At 47.4% G+C, this 15,874-nt stretch overlaps 1 protein-coding gene across 8 annotated transcripts in view; it reads left to right on the top strand.

Annotated features, from left to right (window-relative positions):
• Window positions 1–14,086, top strand: part of ODF2 (outer dense fiber of sperm tails 2) — a 37,466-nt gene extending 23,380 nt beyond the window's left edge. For all 8 annotated transcript variants that reach the window (XM_045563290.1, XM_045563288.1, XM_045563287.1 and 5 more), the window contains 9 exons: window positions 445–554; window positions 2,850–2,985; window positions 6,766–6,876; window positions 7,042–7,146; window positions 8,226–8,384; window positions 9,698–9,798; window positions 11,512–11,674; window positions 12,102–12,227; window positions 13,214–14,086. In XM_045563290.1, the coding sequence (XP_045419246.1) occupies window positions 445–554; window positions 2,850–2,985; window positions 6,766–6,876; window positions 7,042–7,146; window positions 8,226–8,384; window positions 9,698–9,798; window positions 11,512–11,674; window positions 12,102–12,227; window positions 13,214–13,402 (1,200 nt within the window). In that variant the 3' untranslated portion in view covers window positions 13,403–14,086. The remainder of the gene's footprint in view (window positions 1–444; window positions 555–2,849; window positions 2,986–6,765; window positions 6,877–7,041; window positions 7,147–8,225; window positions 8,385–9,697; window positions 9,799–11,511; window positions 11,675–12,101; window positions 12,228–13,213) is intronic.
• Window positions 14,087–15,874: the final 1,788 nt, after the last annotated feature.

The following is a 15,874-nucleotide window of genomic DNA, read 5'->3' as shown; positions in this document are numbered from 1 at the left end:
TGGCCGGCTTGGATGGGGTGGGGGAGGGGTGGTGCACAGTGGGTAGCGGATGGGCGGATGAGTAGAGGATGATGGTAGTGGTCTGGCAGGATGATGGCTGGGTAGAGGGAGAGGGAGTTCAGGGGATCAGATGGGTGGCAGGTAGATGGATGGGTAGCTGGCCAAAGATGATGGAAGGGTTTGTAGGACAGTTTAGCTACCTCAGTGTTGTGGGGGAGAATGGGGGCTAAGGAAGGACTTGCCAGGCAGGACGCGTCTGATTGCTGGAAATGTAACAGCAATGGCTGGGCTCCCACTGTCTCTCCTGGTGCTCTCTAGGAGGGTGAATTGCAGAGTGAGGTTTGGGTTCTCAGGGTGAGACCATTTAGGATGAGCCCAGCCCCCAGCTCCTTCAGCCTCGGTGCTGACACTAGGCTGACAGGTCCTACTATCCTGTGTTCCCAGGATCTTTATGTCGCTGAAGCTTTATCCACTCTGGAATCATGGAGGAGCCGCTACAACCAAGTTGTAAAAGACAAGGGAGACCTTGAGCTGGAAATTATCGTCCTGAACGAGTATGTCTTGGAGAGGGAGAGGGAGCGAGGGCCGGTTGAGGGACTTGGGTGTGCAGGTGGAAGGAGTCTAGTGACTCAGGGCAGGTCACGTGGCTCACGAAGCTATAGTTTGGTCTCCCCAGGCCAGGTGCTGCAGAGGCCTGGGATATGGACAGCCCTGGGCCAGGCTTTCTGGTTAGAACTGGGGCAAAGGCTCTAGCCCTGGTCCTGGAGTCCTACCTTACCAGCAGGCACCAGGGAGGGGTCCTGCCTCTCTGGTCACAAAGGCCTGGGTCTGATTCCAGCACCTGGGCCCAAGCCTGGCCCCGATCTACCCAGCATGGGAAATGGGCACAGTGGGATCTTCATTCCTGTTCTTGGGAGATAGGGCAGCTGGTGACCCCTGTGTCTTCTCTCTGTTGTCTTCCCAGGGACAGCAGCTGTTTTGTTAGTGCCTGCCAGTCAGTAGGTCAGTGGCGTGGCATGGGAGTAGGGAGAAAAGTGGCCCCAAGTTGCAAGTGACTGAACTCATACCTTTCTTGCCACTGGTGAACTGTGACCATTTGATCCTTCTCATTTGTTACTTCCTTCATTCAAAAAACTACGTATTCACCACAGCACTCTCGCTGAGACAACAGAGTAAAACTCTGTCTCAAAAAAAAAACCAAAAAAAAACAACTATGTACTGAAGGCTGGGCCCAGTGGCTCACACCTGTAATCCTAGCTCTCTGGGAGGCTGAGGCGGGAGGATTGCTTGAGGTCAGGAGTTTGAGACCAGCCTGAGTAAGAGGGAAATCCTGTCTCTACAAAAAATAGAAAAATTAGCTGGGTCTCGTGACATGAGGTAGAAGGATGACTTGAGTCCAGGAGTTTGGGGTTGCAGTGAGCTGTGATGATGCCACTGCACTCTAGCCCGGGTGACAGAGTGAGACCCTGTCTCAAAAAATATTGAGCACATAACACATACCAGCCAGGCCATGTGATGGCCTTTAGGTTACAGCACTAAGAAGACAAATGCATTCCCTGCCCTGTATCCTGGCAGAAGAGACACAGCTACAAGAGACACGTACTCTGTAGGGTAGGAACAGGTCACAGGGGGAGCTAACTTAGTCTCCTAGGTCAGGAGAGTGTTCCCTGAGGAAGAGTCTTTTGTTATATTCAACTCAACTTAGCAAACATGTTCTGAGAACCTGCTGTGTGCTAGGCCCCATGCCAGGTGCTGTCCTCAGAGAGTTCTCTGTCTAGTAGGAGGAAATAGGAGAAAATTCAGATAGAAGGATACATGGTACAGGTAAGAGGGATTAGGGACAAGACATCCTGAAGAGGGGAAGTCTGAACTGGGTTTTTGGGGGTTTTTTTGGGTTTTGTTGTTTTTGTTTTTGTTTTGAACTGGGTTTTTAAGGGTGAATAGGAGTTTTCCAGTTAAAACAACTTGATGTGTTTGCTTGGGCCTAGCCAGTGATCAGTAAGTATTTGCTGAATGGTGGACTGTAATTGGGCAATGCTGAGAGTCATACTGTGCCAAGGGTTTGTGATGGGTCTGTGGTCAAGATAAATGAGTGGGCATCTGTGAGCCCAGGGCTCCTCTGAGGCCACAGCCTCTGCTTTTTGATTGATGACAGTCTTGCTGAGTGACTGAGGGGACAGAGGGGGCAAGGAAAGGGTGGGCAGCCAGTTCCGGAGTTGGCTTCTTTCTCTCCACTCACACCTTCTTTCCACACACACGCATTGCAGTTCCCGCCTATGCTAGGTAGAGTCCCTGCGTGAATAAGCCAAGCTTGGTGCCGGTCCTCCACTGAGAATGCAAAGGCCCAGTGTGCTCAGTGCCTGCTGGAGAGGAATGTCCGGGCAATAACCCCTGACTTCCAGCCTGGGAGTCCTGGGAGTCCAGAAGAATCTGTCCTTACATCAAGATCCAATGGGCTGAGATCCTGGGAGGTGCCGTGGGGAGCTGGGAGGGGATCATATTTCTGGTCATTGTCCTCAGGGAGTGTCTTGGCCTCTTGGGAGGATCAGAATGGACAACTTCTGTTAATAAGTCGTCACTTATTGTTGAACTGTAGAGGGCTTCTCGGAGGGGGTGGTAGGGGAGACAAATCTTAAAAGATGTCATTAGGAGGTGGGAAACAGGCATGGGACTGCCACAGCAGCAGTGCCAAGGCAGGGCTCTGCGTCCCAGCATAGAGATTAGGAGCAGGCAGGCAGTGTGTCCAGAGTGTGACGTGGCCTGGGTAGGAACACTTGGCCCTACTCCATGGAACCTTGGAATCTGTGGAATTGATTCTCTCTGTCTGTTTTTGCTTTGCAATCTTCTAGCCGGGTGACAGATCTTGTAAACCAACAACAAACTTTAGAGGAGAAAATGCGGGAAGACCGGGACAGCCTGGTGGAGAGACTACACCGTCAGACTGCCGAGTACTCTGCCTTCAAGCTGGAGAACGAGAGGCTGAAGGTCCGTAGTGAGAGCTGGGGACCAGGCAATTGGGTGGGACAGCAGGCCGATGCCAGGGCATGCCTGTTTGGGCACAGAGATGAGCAAGGTCTTCAGAGTGCCCGGGGGCAGAGGCACCATTAAGAGGGAGTGCTCTTGAGTCAGAAAGGCCTGGGTTCAAGTCCTGGCTCTGCCTCTTATTAGGCAAGACATTTTATTTCATCTTCTATTGCTGCTGTTTCCTTAGTGAGAGGAAACGTGGTCCTGGGAGAATGTGGTAACGCGTGTGAAGTGCTGGACACGGTGCACTCAGCCCGCGCACGTGAGATAGGACTCCTGGGGCACTGCCAGGCCCCTTCCCATGCATTAATTCTCACTTAACTGTCCCAACCTCCCAATGAAGTGATGATTATCTCCATTTGAGATATGAATATGGAGCCAGGGACAGTGGCCCACACCTTTAATCCTAGCTACACCTTGGTAGGCTGTGGAGAGAGGATTGCTTCAGGCCAGGAGTTCATGGCCAGCCTGGATGATAGAATGAAATTCTATCTCAAAAAAAAAGAAAAGAAAAACAAAAACTGAGGCTTAGAGAAAGGTCAAGGTTTTGTTTGCCTAGGAAGTGTTGGAGTTGGGATTTGAACCTGAGTCTTATCCTGGAGCCTTAACTCTTAAACTATTGCGTACCCACTTCCAGCATGCCAGGGGCAAGAAGCACCTGAACAGGCTTGCATTCCAGAGAGGTTTGAGCTTGGTTTTTTTATTGATCTGGGTAATAACATCTAGGTTTTTTGTTTTTGTTTTGTTTTTTTGCTGATTTTGCTTTTTACTGTTAAGTAACGTTGATTTTTAAGGAAGAATAACATATGGAAAAGTACAAAGATACAGCATTTTAATAAAGTGAACACACTTTGTCTGTCAATCATTCTGATCAAACCTTACCAACACCCTAGTGACATCTCTTGGTTACTCACACCCCTGCAGAGGTAACTGCTATCCTGACTTCTGTCATCACAGATTAGTTTGCCTGTTTCTGAACTTTATAGATAGATTTGTGTAGTTTATATATACTATATATACTTTGTATAGTTTGTGGTTACATAGTAGATATAGTATATAGTATAGTTTGTAGCTATATATTACATATAGTTTATATAGTTTATAGTTATTTAATGAGTGTATAATATATAGTTTATATAGTTTATGGTTATTTAGTATATACACTGTGTGTATATATATGTAGTATATAGGTTATAGTTCATATCTAGTGTCTAAATATTCTTGTGCCTGGCTTTTATGCAGCATATGCTGTGAGAGCCATCCCTGTTGGATATAATAGTTTATTCATTCTCAGTGGTATAGGGTTTGTCCTTGTACGAATACACCACAATATATTTTTATATTCTACTGTCAATGGACATTTGGGTTGTTTATATAGTGCTGCTGTGAACATCTTTATATATCTTTTGCTGTACTTATTTGATGCATTTTTATTGGTTATATACCTTGAAGTAAAATTGCCAGATTATCAAGTAGTATACATAAGTGTAGCCTTGGTAGATCTCCCAAACAGTAAAGTAGCTGTATGGATTTATGCTCCTGTCAGTGGTATGTGAGAGTTAACAGTTGCTCCTGTCTCCGCAGCAACATTTCATATCATTGGTCTTGATTTTAGCCACTCTGGTGGGAATGTAGTCGTATCTCATTTGTTATATTGTAGTTGTTGGATAAATTAAAAACAATCGGCCGGGCGCGGTGGCTCATGCCTGTAATCCTAGCCCTCTGGGAGGCCGAGGCAGGTGGATCGCTCGAGATCAGGAGTTCGAGACCACCTGAGCAAGACCCCGTCTCTACTAAAAAGAGAAATAAAAAAATTATCTGGACAACTAAAAATATATATAGAAAAAATTAGCTGGGCATGGTGGCGCATGCCTGTAGTCCCAGCTACTCGGGAGACTGAGGCAGGAGGATTGCTTAAGCCCAGGAGTTTGAGGTTGCTGTGAGCTAGGCTGACGCCACGGCACTCACTCTAGCCTGGGCAACAAAGTGAGACTCTGTCTCAAAAAAAAAAAAAAAAAAAATTAAAAACAATCTCCAAGTCTTAACAATTATTTAGGGAATTCATTCAAGTATGATACATCTGTGTAGTGTAATACAGTGTGACCATTCAAAATGATGTTTGTAGAAGTGTACTTACTTAGATAATATAAAGGTTTAAACACAGTAAAAGTTTAAAACATTACAGAAATGTGATATAGAAGTGAAGATCTCTTAGCTGGGCCCAGTGGCACATACCTGTACTCCCAGCTGCTCGGGAGGTTGAGACAGGAGGATTATTTGAGCCCAGGAGTTGGAGGCTGCAGTGAGCTATGATCATGCCACTGTACTCCAGCCTGGGAAACAGGGAGAGAGACCCTTTTTCTTAAAAAAAAAATCAAGGTCTGTTAGGTGTGCGCACATGTATTTTTCCAGGTTTTGTTTTTTTTTCCCCCAATACTAACATAGATAGTTAATCACACACATCCATCCATTATTCTATGGCTTGCTTTTCTCATTTAACCACATTTCATGAATGTCTTTTCAGGTCAGTTTTTTGAGCTTTATTTCTTTTTAAGCAGCTACCTCTCATTTTATTCTATTAAAATACCATGGTTGGGCCGGGCGCGGTGGCTCACGCCTGTAATCCTAGCACTCTGGGAGGCCGAGGTGGGTGGATCGCTCGACGTCAGGAGTTCAAGACCAGCCTGAGCAAGAGCGAGACCCCGTCTCTACTAAAAATAGAAAGAAATTATCTGGCCAACTAAAATATATATAGAAAAAATTAGCCAGGCGTGGTGGCGCATGCCTGTAGTCCCAGCTACTCAGGAGGCTGAGGCAGTAGAATCGCTTAAGCCCAGGAGTTTCAGTTTGCTGTAAGCAAGGCTGACGCCATGGCACTCACTCTAGCCCAGTCAACAAAGCGAGACTCTGTCTCAAAAAAAAAAAAAAAAAAAAATACCATGATTTATATCGTCCCATCTAAGATGAGTATTTGGGTTACAGGAGCACATTTATTGATTTGAGAAGAAGTGCACAACATATTGTTCATTTTAAAACTATGTTGCAAAGCAGTAAGTGTAGTATAATCTCATTCTTGTAGACAAAAATAAAAGAGCTACACAACTACAGATATATAGTCATATCCCAAGTTTTTTTGTTTGTTTTTCTTTTTGAGACAGGGTCTTGTTTTGTTGCATGGGCTAGAGTGCAGTGGTGCCATCATCATAGCTCACTGCAACTTCAAACTCCTGGGCTTAAGCGATCCTCATGCCTCAGCCTCCCAAGTAGCTGGGACTACAGGCACATGCCACCAAGCCCAGTTAATTTTTTTCTATTTTTAGTAGAGATGGGGGTCTTGGTATGTTGCCCAGGCTGGTCTTGAATTCCTGGGCTCAAGCGATCCTCCCGCCTTGGCCTCTCAAAGTCCTAGGATTATAGATGTGAGCCACTGCGCCTGGCCCATATCCCAAGTTATTAAGCATGATTAGTATGTCTTAGTTTTGACTCTGTTTTCTTTAATGATTATGTATTGCCTTTGGAATAAGAAAACAGAAGTCATTTTATTTGCATCTCTATTCACTTGAGTTGGTCACATTAGGAGTCTCACCCCGCACCTTCACCCCCTTTGCCTCTCTCAGGAAAACTGCTGTGTGGTTTAGGGTAGGATCCTTTCCTTTGCTGGTTTCTTGGATGGAAATGAAGGTGGGAGGGTCACCTGATCCAGAACTTTTCTCTTGGTTACTCACGAGCCACCTCTTCTAGGCGAGCTTTGCCCCGATGGAGGACAAGCTCAACCAGGCACAACAAGAAGTCCAGCAGCTGAAGGCGTCGGTGAAGAACTATGAGGGAATGATCGACAACTATAAGAGTCAGGTAGGCCTCTCAGGTGCCCTGGCTCTTCTGAGCAGCAACCACCCTGCCCCCGTCAGGTGGGGGTGGTCGCTACCAGGCCTTTCCAGGAAGGGTTTGAGGGTGGAAGGTGGTTTTCACCAAAACACGGCTCTGTCCAAGGTGGCCCATTGTGTTCTTGGTCCCTAGGTGATGAAGACCAGATTGGAGGCTGATGAAGTGGCTGCCCAGCTAGAACGCTGCGACAAAGAGAACAAGATCCTTAAAGATGAGATGAACAAAGAGATTGAGGCGGTACTGCTCCCCTTCCTCGCCACTTTCCCCTACCCCATTCAAATATCTAACTCGGTGACTGTGAGTCTGTTCCCCTGCTTGCCTTTGACCCTACCTGGAGGACTAAATGACCCTACCTTATTTGAACAAGAAAGATGAGCTAACTTTCTTGGAGGTGGACCAGTCCACTCTGCCATGTGCATCTCTTTCCTTTCTTTCTTTCTTCCTCTCTCTTTTCTCTCATGCTGCTGCTTTGTCCTCTTTTCCCCTTCTGGTTTTCTTCTTTCACCTCTTCAATTTCCTAAAAAAACAAAAATCCCTCCTGCTTGGAGCATCCAGGTGGACACAAATCCACAGGTATGTTAGGTCTTTGGCATGCCTGTTTCATTCTGTGTGGTGTCTTTATTTTGTGCTAACCAAAAGTATGCCTCTCATCTACGTCCTGAAGAGCCTTATTTTTCTAGAGATGATTTGGTGGAACAGAGCATAGGGTTCATCTTAATGGTCACTTTGGAGGCAGGTTGAGTCCAGCCTCAGCCACTAACTTGTTTCATAACCTTGGGCAAGTCCAGCCCCTCTCTAGTCCTCAGTCTCCTTGCTAAGTACAAGGACGGACTAAGACCAGGTACTTCTTACCTTTCTCTCTGGCCTGTAGCATTGTGATTGCCTTCTTAGGGGCTTGGGAGTTAGACTAGACTTTAATCTTGGCTTTATCAGTTTTTAGCTGAATGACCTTGGACAAATAACTTAAGTCCCTTGATCCTTAGTGTCCCTTCATGGGGACAACAGCACCTATTTTACAGTTGTTGTCTGAATGAAATGAGCAACCGCAGAGAGCACTTTGCACAAGGCCTGGGTCCTGGTGTTTTACTATGTGGTTGTCATTGTTAATGGATGACTGAATGGCAAGCTCAAGTGGCAAGTTAGGCCCAAGTGTGTCCCCTCAGACAGCAGCTGGACACCTGCTCGGTGGCCTGTGAGGAGGATCTCTTGCAAGATCCTCTTCTGGGGACTTAGGACAGCCCTGCCCTGACTACAAAGGAGTGGCCCCGCCAGCAGTGGGGCCCTTCCCAATGGCGGGCCTTTCTTCCCCACTCCAGGCACGTCGACAGTTCCAGTCCCAGCTGGCTGACTTGCAGCAGCTGCCTGACATCCTTAAGATCACAGAGGCAAAGCTGGCAGAGTGCCAAGACCAGCTGCAGGGCTACGAGAGGAAGAACATCGATCTCACAGCCATCATATCAGACCTGCGCAGCCGGGTAAGGGACTGGCAGAAAGGGTCCCACGAACTGGCCCGAGCAGGGGCCCGCTTACCAAGATGAGCTGCACGGCCCCGAGGGAGGACCACTACGTTTTTCTTGGTTGCTGCTCTCTGAAAGGAGTGAGCTATCATCAGTGCTGTGAAATAAAAGTCTGGTGTGCCAAATGCCTCGTGTTTGCACAAAGTGATTGTAGTTATAGGAGCCGTCATTCGCCTGGAGCCACTGGGCCCTCCTGCTGTTGCCCCACCCCAGGAGTGCTGTCTCCTCCTGCCTCGGCACCTGCGCTGCTGTCCTCAGCCCCCCACCCGCAGATGTGAGATGCCAGCAGTTGCCAAGCTATAGAATTTCTTTTTTTCCATCATTCTCTCGTTTTAGCTTTCTCTCCTGACTCTCAACAGATCCATTGCCTGAGATTCTGTCCTGAAAGACAGAAGCAAGCAGTCCCTTCCCCCAGAAGCAACCTGCCTATTGCCTGCGGTATCTGTGAAATTATGTGACACTCATGCAGTATGACCTTTGGCAAGGAAGGTCCTTCCCCTCTCTGGACTTGCTTCTTTGTAATGATCATAAAAGGAGCTACCATTTCTGAGCACCTACTCTGTGCTCCAGCATCCCCTGGGAACTTTGTGCGGTGTATGCATTATTTCCCCATTTCACAGAAAGCAGCCACGGCACAGAGGGGATAAGTATTTCCCTGCCGTCCCAGGGCTCACACTTAGTAAATAGGGTTGGAACCCAGCCAGCTCTGTCTGCTTCCCAAACCCATGTTCGCAGTAAATTGCCTGCCTTCTCTGTTGAACCCGAGCATTCTCAAGGCCGTTTGAGCCCTGATGTCTGAGGCTTCTATGTAAAGCAGCCATCTGGGTAACTTCTCAAACATGCCAGCCTGAAAGAATTGGTAGATTTCCTTTGCCTTGCCTGCACGTGTCCCCAGTTAAGGGGAGGATGAAATCAATGGTCCCAGCGCCACGGTCTGTCACATGCGCCAATCAGGTCTGCAATCTGCTCTGTCTTCTCGTGTCTGCGCAGGATCCCGGCTGGGCCGGAGTGGCTTCCCTGATGAAGAAAACGTCGTTGCGGTTCTTCAGCATCAAAAACTTGGCTTCCTCCGGTGTGGGGAAGCCTCTGTCTTTGGAGTTGGGCCTAACCTGTCCCTGCTGTTCTCTCTCCTCCAGGTTGTGCGTTGAGACTTGGACGCCTGCCGAGGGCAGCAGGCACCTTTCCCTGGTGTGGAAGACAGGTCACAGGGAAGATGGAGGGAGATGCCTGGAAATTCTTTCGCAAACCAGTCTGTGTTCCTGTCATTTTAGATCGAACATCAGGGGGACAAGCTGGAGATGGCGAGAGAGAAACATCAGGCTTCCCAGAAGGAAAATAAACAGCTGAGTCTGAAGGTGGATGAACTGGAGAGGTTAGAGGCACTTGGTCCCATCTCTGTCCTCTTCCTAGGACCTGAGACTTTCAGCCACTTAGCTGCTTTGTGCTTAGTGTGCGGAAGTGTTTGAGGGACTCAAGGCCCTGGAAGGTGCTAGGCAGACCTCAGAGGAAAAGCTGCTTCCATTTCAGTGGTAAGCATCATGGGGAAGAAGGTTTGAATGGAGCAGCCAGTTCACCGCCGTTGGGGGCATTTCCCCCTCTTTCTGTCGTTTGTTCCCAAGCGTCCTTCCCAAGTACCTTTCTGATCTGATTCTTCTCTGTTGCTTACGGGCCTCCAGGCAGTTGGAGGTGAAGAGAACAGTTTTTGGAATCAGAAACCATGGCCTTGGGGCCCAGCTCTGCCACTTAACCTGCATGGTGATCTTGAGCAAATCATTTAACTCCTTTGAACCTCAGTTTCTTCATTTAAAAAAAAATTAATTTGGTTTTTTAAATTGACAAATAGTTGTGCATATGTATGGGGTACATAGTGATGTTTCAATACATAATAATATGTGGTGATCAGGTCAGGGGAATTAGCATATCCATCATCTCAAACATTTATCATTTGTGTTGGGGGCACACTGAATATCCTTCTAGCTATTGAAACTATATATTATTGTTTACAGTGAGCCTACAGTGGCATAGAACACTAGAACTTACTCCTCCTATCCAGCTATAATTTTGTATCCTTTAACAACAATTTCCTCATCTTGAAGATGAGAAAAGGATCATGCTAGGGATGATATTCAGCCTATGGTGTTACTGCGAGCTTTCAGTGAGATAATCCTGGTAGAGGGCTTGGCACATTACCTAGCACAGGGAAATGTTCAACATAGTCTAGCATACATTATTGGTTAGCTGGTGTTACCCCAATTTTAAACAGGAAGAGACTGAGCTGGAGAAAAGTTAAGTGACTCACCCAAGGTTGCACTGCTGGTACCTGGCAAAGCTGGGAGTTTGACCCCTGCCTATCTTCCTTCAGAGCTTGAGTCAGCATCTATGAAAGGCCCTGGTGCAGCCGGGGGCTCAGAGGTGAGGGGCCTGAGGGCTCAGAGACTCTAAGTGCCCCAGGTGGCTGATGCAACCTGCACTTTTAGGCTCCGCCTCTGCTCTGCCCTGCTGGCCTTGAAAATGCAGCCAGATTCCACAGGACTTGCAGAGCTCCTTAAATTGGAAGGCATCCAGGAAGTGCAGTAGAGATAGTGTGTGTACATTGGGATGGCCATGGCTGCCCCATGGCTGGTCACATGAGATGGTGAGTGCCCCAGCTGAGGTCCTTTTGCTGAGCGGGGCAGCAGTGAATAGTAGAAGTTGAGGGCATGGGTTTTGGTGACAGACTCACCTGCCAGCTGTGCTGACCTCGGGCCAATGACTTGCCCTTTTTGAGACTCAGTTTCTTCATCTCTGAAGTGGGGATAATAATGGTACCCACCTTCCTGAGCTGCAAGCTGCTGTGTCCCATGTGGTGACAGGCACACTTAACACAGCCACGGGCAGTCTGTGCTTGCTTTTTCCCACTCTTCACGCTGTTCTCTAACCAGCCGCTCCAGTTGCACCGTTCCTTGGCCGCCTTGCTGATCTGCAGTTCTCTTTGCTTTATTCCTGTGGCTCCTTGGAGATACTTGGCATGATGAGACCACCAGTCCAGGGGTGGAGCAAGACAGGTGGGGGTATGTGCAGGATCTGACTGATTGCTTTCACCTAGGAAACTGGAGGCGACCAGTGCCCAGAATATCGAGTTCCTACAGGTGATTGCCAAGAGGGAGGAGGCAATCCACCAGTCACAGCTGCGGCTGGAGGAGAAAACACGGGAATGCGGGAGCCTGGCAAGGCAGTTGGAGGGCGCCATTGAAGATGCCAGGAGGCAGGTCAGTCTTAATTCCATTATTCACTAGCTCTGTGACTTTAGGAAAATCGCCTAACCTCTCTTAGCCTATTTCCTCCTCTGAAAAATGGACATACATAGTAGTACCTGCCTCATGAATTTGTCGTAAGGATCGAATGAGTAACTCTTTGTTGTAGAGGACACGGCACTTTACAGATGATGACTGCTCATTTAATTGCTGCCCTCTTGGGACTCAGGTGGCAGTCATGGAGCACGGGGAGAGGGCAGGCAAAGCGGGGTTGCGGACCAGTCTCCATAGTCAGCTCCTGCCCAGAGGCTGCAGAGAACTCTGTCCAGCACTTGTGTAAGTGCCGTCTGTGAGACCAGATAGTGGGAGGGGCCCAGGCTTCTCTTTGCCAGGTGTTTCCCGTGTCAAGGGCACCAGCCCCACCTCTGTGCCTTCTGTGCAGGTGGAACAAACCAAGGAACATGCGCTCTCCAAGGAGCGAGCAGCCCAGAACAAAATCCTGGACCTTGAGACCCAGCTGAGTAGAACCAAAACTGAACTCAGCCAGCTGCGGCGGAGCCGTGATGATGTGCGTCGGGCTGAGGGCCTAGGACGGGGGTGGGGCGGGGGGAGGGTGGCAGATGGAGATTGTAGCTTCCCTGGCATTTGTAGGGCAAGATGTTTTGTTGTTGCTTGTATGAATATGACATTGTTTTCTTTTTCTCCAATCACTTTCCCATCCCTTGCAGATATCCTAGGTAGATAGATCATTTTTTTTTTTTTTTTTGGTGATCCTGTCATCTCAGCGTTTCAAGTAGCTGGGACTGCAGGCACGCACCACCACACCCAGCTAATTTTTTTTTTTTTTAATTTTTTGTAGAGACAGTGTCTCACTGTGTTGCCAGCGGGGTCTCAAACTCTTGAGCTGAAGCCATCCTCCTGCCTTGGCCTCCCAAAGTGCTGGAATCATAAGCATTAGCCACCTTGACCAGCCAGATCCCCTTTCTAAAGCAGCTTTATTGTCCAGGCACAGTGGCTCATGCCTGTAATGCTTGCACTCTGGGAGATGGGAGGATCACTTGAGCTCAGGTGTTTGAAGCCAGCCTGAGCAAGAGCAAGACCCTGTCTCTACTAAAAATAAAAAAAATTAGCCAGGTTAGCCAGGCACAGTGGTGCACAGCTACTCGGGAGGCTCAGGCAGGAGCATCCCTTCAGCACAGGAGTTTAAGGTTGCAGTGAACTATGATGACACCATTGCACTCTAGCCTGGGTGACAGAGTGAGACTCTGTCTCAAAAAAATCCCCAGCTTTATTAAGATATCATTTAAATTCTATAAAATTCACTCATTTAAATTGTACAACTCAATGGTTTTTAGTATATTCAGAGTTGTGCAATCATCACTACAATCTAAGTTTAGAATATTTTCAAAAAGAAACCCCATACTCATTAGCAGTCACTCCCCAATCCCCTCCCCCTCAGCCCCTGGCAACCCCTAACTACGTCCCTGTGTTTCTGTGGATTTGCCTATTCTGGACATGTCGCACACTCTGCCCATGCTCTGTTTCTCCTCTTAGGTGGACCGCCGCTACCAGAGCCGGCTACAAGACCTGAAAGATCGCCTGGAGCAGTCAGAGAGCACCAACCGCAGCATGCAGAACTATGTCCAGTTCCTCAAGTCATCATACGCCAATGTGTTTGGGGACAGTCCCTATGCTACCTACCTGACCAGCTCCCCCATCCGCTCCCGATCTCCTCCTGCCTGAGGCCAGCTGTCTAGGGCCTAAGAGCCCTGACTGATGCTGTGGGAACTAAGCAGTTGCCAAGCCATAGCTGGAAAGCCTGTGGGTTTTCCTCTAACTCGTAGTGATGAAATGTGTTCAGGGTCTTGTCCTTAGCTACTAGCTCCAGGACAGTCCGTAAAGCAGCAGGGATGAAGTAGGAAGCACTTGGGTGTCTCCTTCCTGATATAGTTGCCTAATTGAAGATTTCTTAATTACCTTGCCAGCCCTTAAATTAACTACTACATTCGGGTACCAGATTTTAACTTACCATGACTTTGCTCCTTCCTTTCCCAAGAGAATAGACTGGACTTTTTCCACCAGTCCCCTTACAGCCCTCATCTTTTTAGGGAACTCTCTTGGATTTTCTTACCTGAACCAGCAGGAGCTCCTCCCGGGCTGTGAGCACCTTCACTTGCTTTTTTTTTGATTTCACGGGTGTGGTGTTTCCCAAGCTCAGTGCAAACTTCTCACGCCTGAGTTCTCTTGAGGCCACTGGCCCCCAAGCATTTCACAGCAGACCCTTGAGGGCTTGTGTCCATTTGGCCTTTTACAAGTGTAATCCCAGTCTCATTGATTTTTGTTTCTCTTTGCCTGATTTGTATCTGTGGAATTCATTTATTCTTGAAATATTTGTGTGGTTTTATAAAAAGCTTTTATAATCAGTTACTTAAGTCTCCATTGGATGATTTTCTTTATCCACCCACCCCCCATCCCTCTTCTAAAAATGATTAAAATGCTGCAGGAGAGCCGGGAAATGTTTTTTTTTTTTTTTTTTGAGACAGAGTGTCACTTTGTTGCCCGGGCTAGAGTGAGTGCCGTGGCATCAGCCTAGCTCACAGCAACCTCAGACTCCTGGGCTTAAGCGATCCTACTGCCTCAGCCTCCCTAGTAGCTGGGACTACAGGCATGAGCCACCATGCCCGGCTAATTTTTTTGTATATATATTTTTTAGTTGGCCAGATAATTTCTTTCTATTTTTAGTAGAGACGGGGTCTCACTCTTGCTCAGGCTGGTCTCGAACTCCTGACCTCGAGCGATCCACCCGCCTCGGCCTCCCAGAGCTAGGATTACAGGCGTGAGCCACCGCGCCCGGCCTGTTTTTTTTAATTACTCAGTACATGTAAGATTTGTTTTTCATTTCATTTTAGCTAAGGTTGGTTCTTTCTCCTTTGTACATTTTCACATTATAATCTGTGAGATGTGTGCAGGACAGACTTTTTTTTTTTTTTTGGAGACAGAGTCTCACTCTGTTGCCTGGGCTAGAGTGCCGTGGTGTTAGCCTAGTTCACAGCAACCTCAAACTCCTGGGCTTAAGCGATCCTTCTGCCTCAGCTTCCCAAGTAGCTGGGACTACAGGCATGTGCCACCATGCCTGGCTAATTTTTTCTGTTTTTAGTTGTTTGGCTAATTTCTTTTATAATTTTAGTAGAGCCGGGGTCTTGCTCTTGCTCAGGCTAGTCTCGAACTCCTGACCTCGAGTGATCCTCCCGCCTCGGCCTCCCAGAGTGCTAGGATTACAGGCGTGAGCCACTGTACCCGGCCCACAGACTTTAATAAGGCATTGCTCAGCGTTTGGGGGTGGACTATGTTAGCAGTTAGGAAGAGGATGGGATGGTATACAGTATATTTTTAAAATGTTAATCAGTTCATGAATGATAAGAACATAGGCCATTTTTATTCACATTTTCCTGTATCTAAAAAGAAAGAATGAAGAAATTCTTTAGAGAAGAGAACAAATTAGTAGTGTGCTGACTGCTACCCTTCCCATTCCAGCTATTCTTGGCCTTCTGGGTAATCCAGTCTTGTCATTTCTCAGCCACTCTAATCTAAGACCAAAACTTTGGAGAATTACTCTGTGTCCTTAAGCAGTGGGCCCCACCCAGTCGTCTGGATTTCAAAGACCAGAAATCTCCTCCCACCCCATTTTGAGGACATTTGTAGTTTCCAGCTTTCACTCTTTCTAAGGAAGATCATTAAAACCCTACTAGCTACCATTGCCACAAAACCAAGCCCAATTTCATACCCTTAATGGAAATGGACTTGAATTTATAATACTGGAAGGACCTTTCCAAGAAAGGACAATTAGCAAATTTACGCCAACATGCATATATATCTGTACAACTCATTATTTTTACAAACTAGAGAAAACCCTCTCAGTGCAGGGCACTGCTATGTAACTCTGGTGTCAGAAACACCTCTCTTGGAGTGCAATGCTGGGACTCTTCCAACAGTGTTCTATTTTTCTTTGTAAAATATTCTATCACAAAAAGTCCAGGGAGTTTGTAAAAATTCAGAAAATGAAAAATGTTCATATTGTTCATACTCCAAAGAGAATCCTTCCTACCTCACACTGAGATCTCATAGAACAATGAGGATAGAAGGGTAGAATGGTGGTTACCAGAGGTTGGGAAGGGTAGCAGGGAGTGGGGAATAAAGTGGCGATGGTTAATGGGT

This window comes from Lemur catta, chromosome 10 (genome assembly GCF_020740605.2).
Source record: "Lemur catta isolate mLemCat1 chromosome 10, mLemCat1.pri, whole genome shotgun sequence".
Lineage (NCBI taxonomy): Eukaryota > Metazoa > Chordata > Mammalia > Primates > Lemuridae > Lemur > Lemur catta.
The sequence above is the reverse complement of the archived record's forward strand: the minus strand, read 5'-3'. Positions and strand labels throughout refer to the sequence as shown.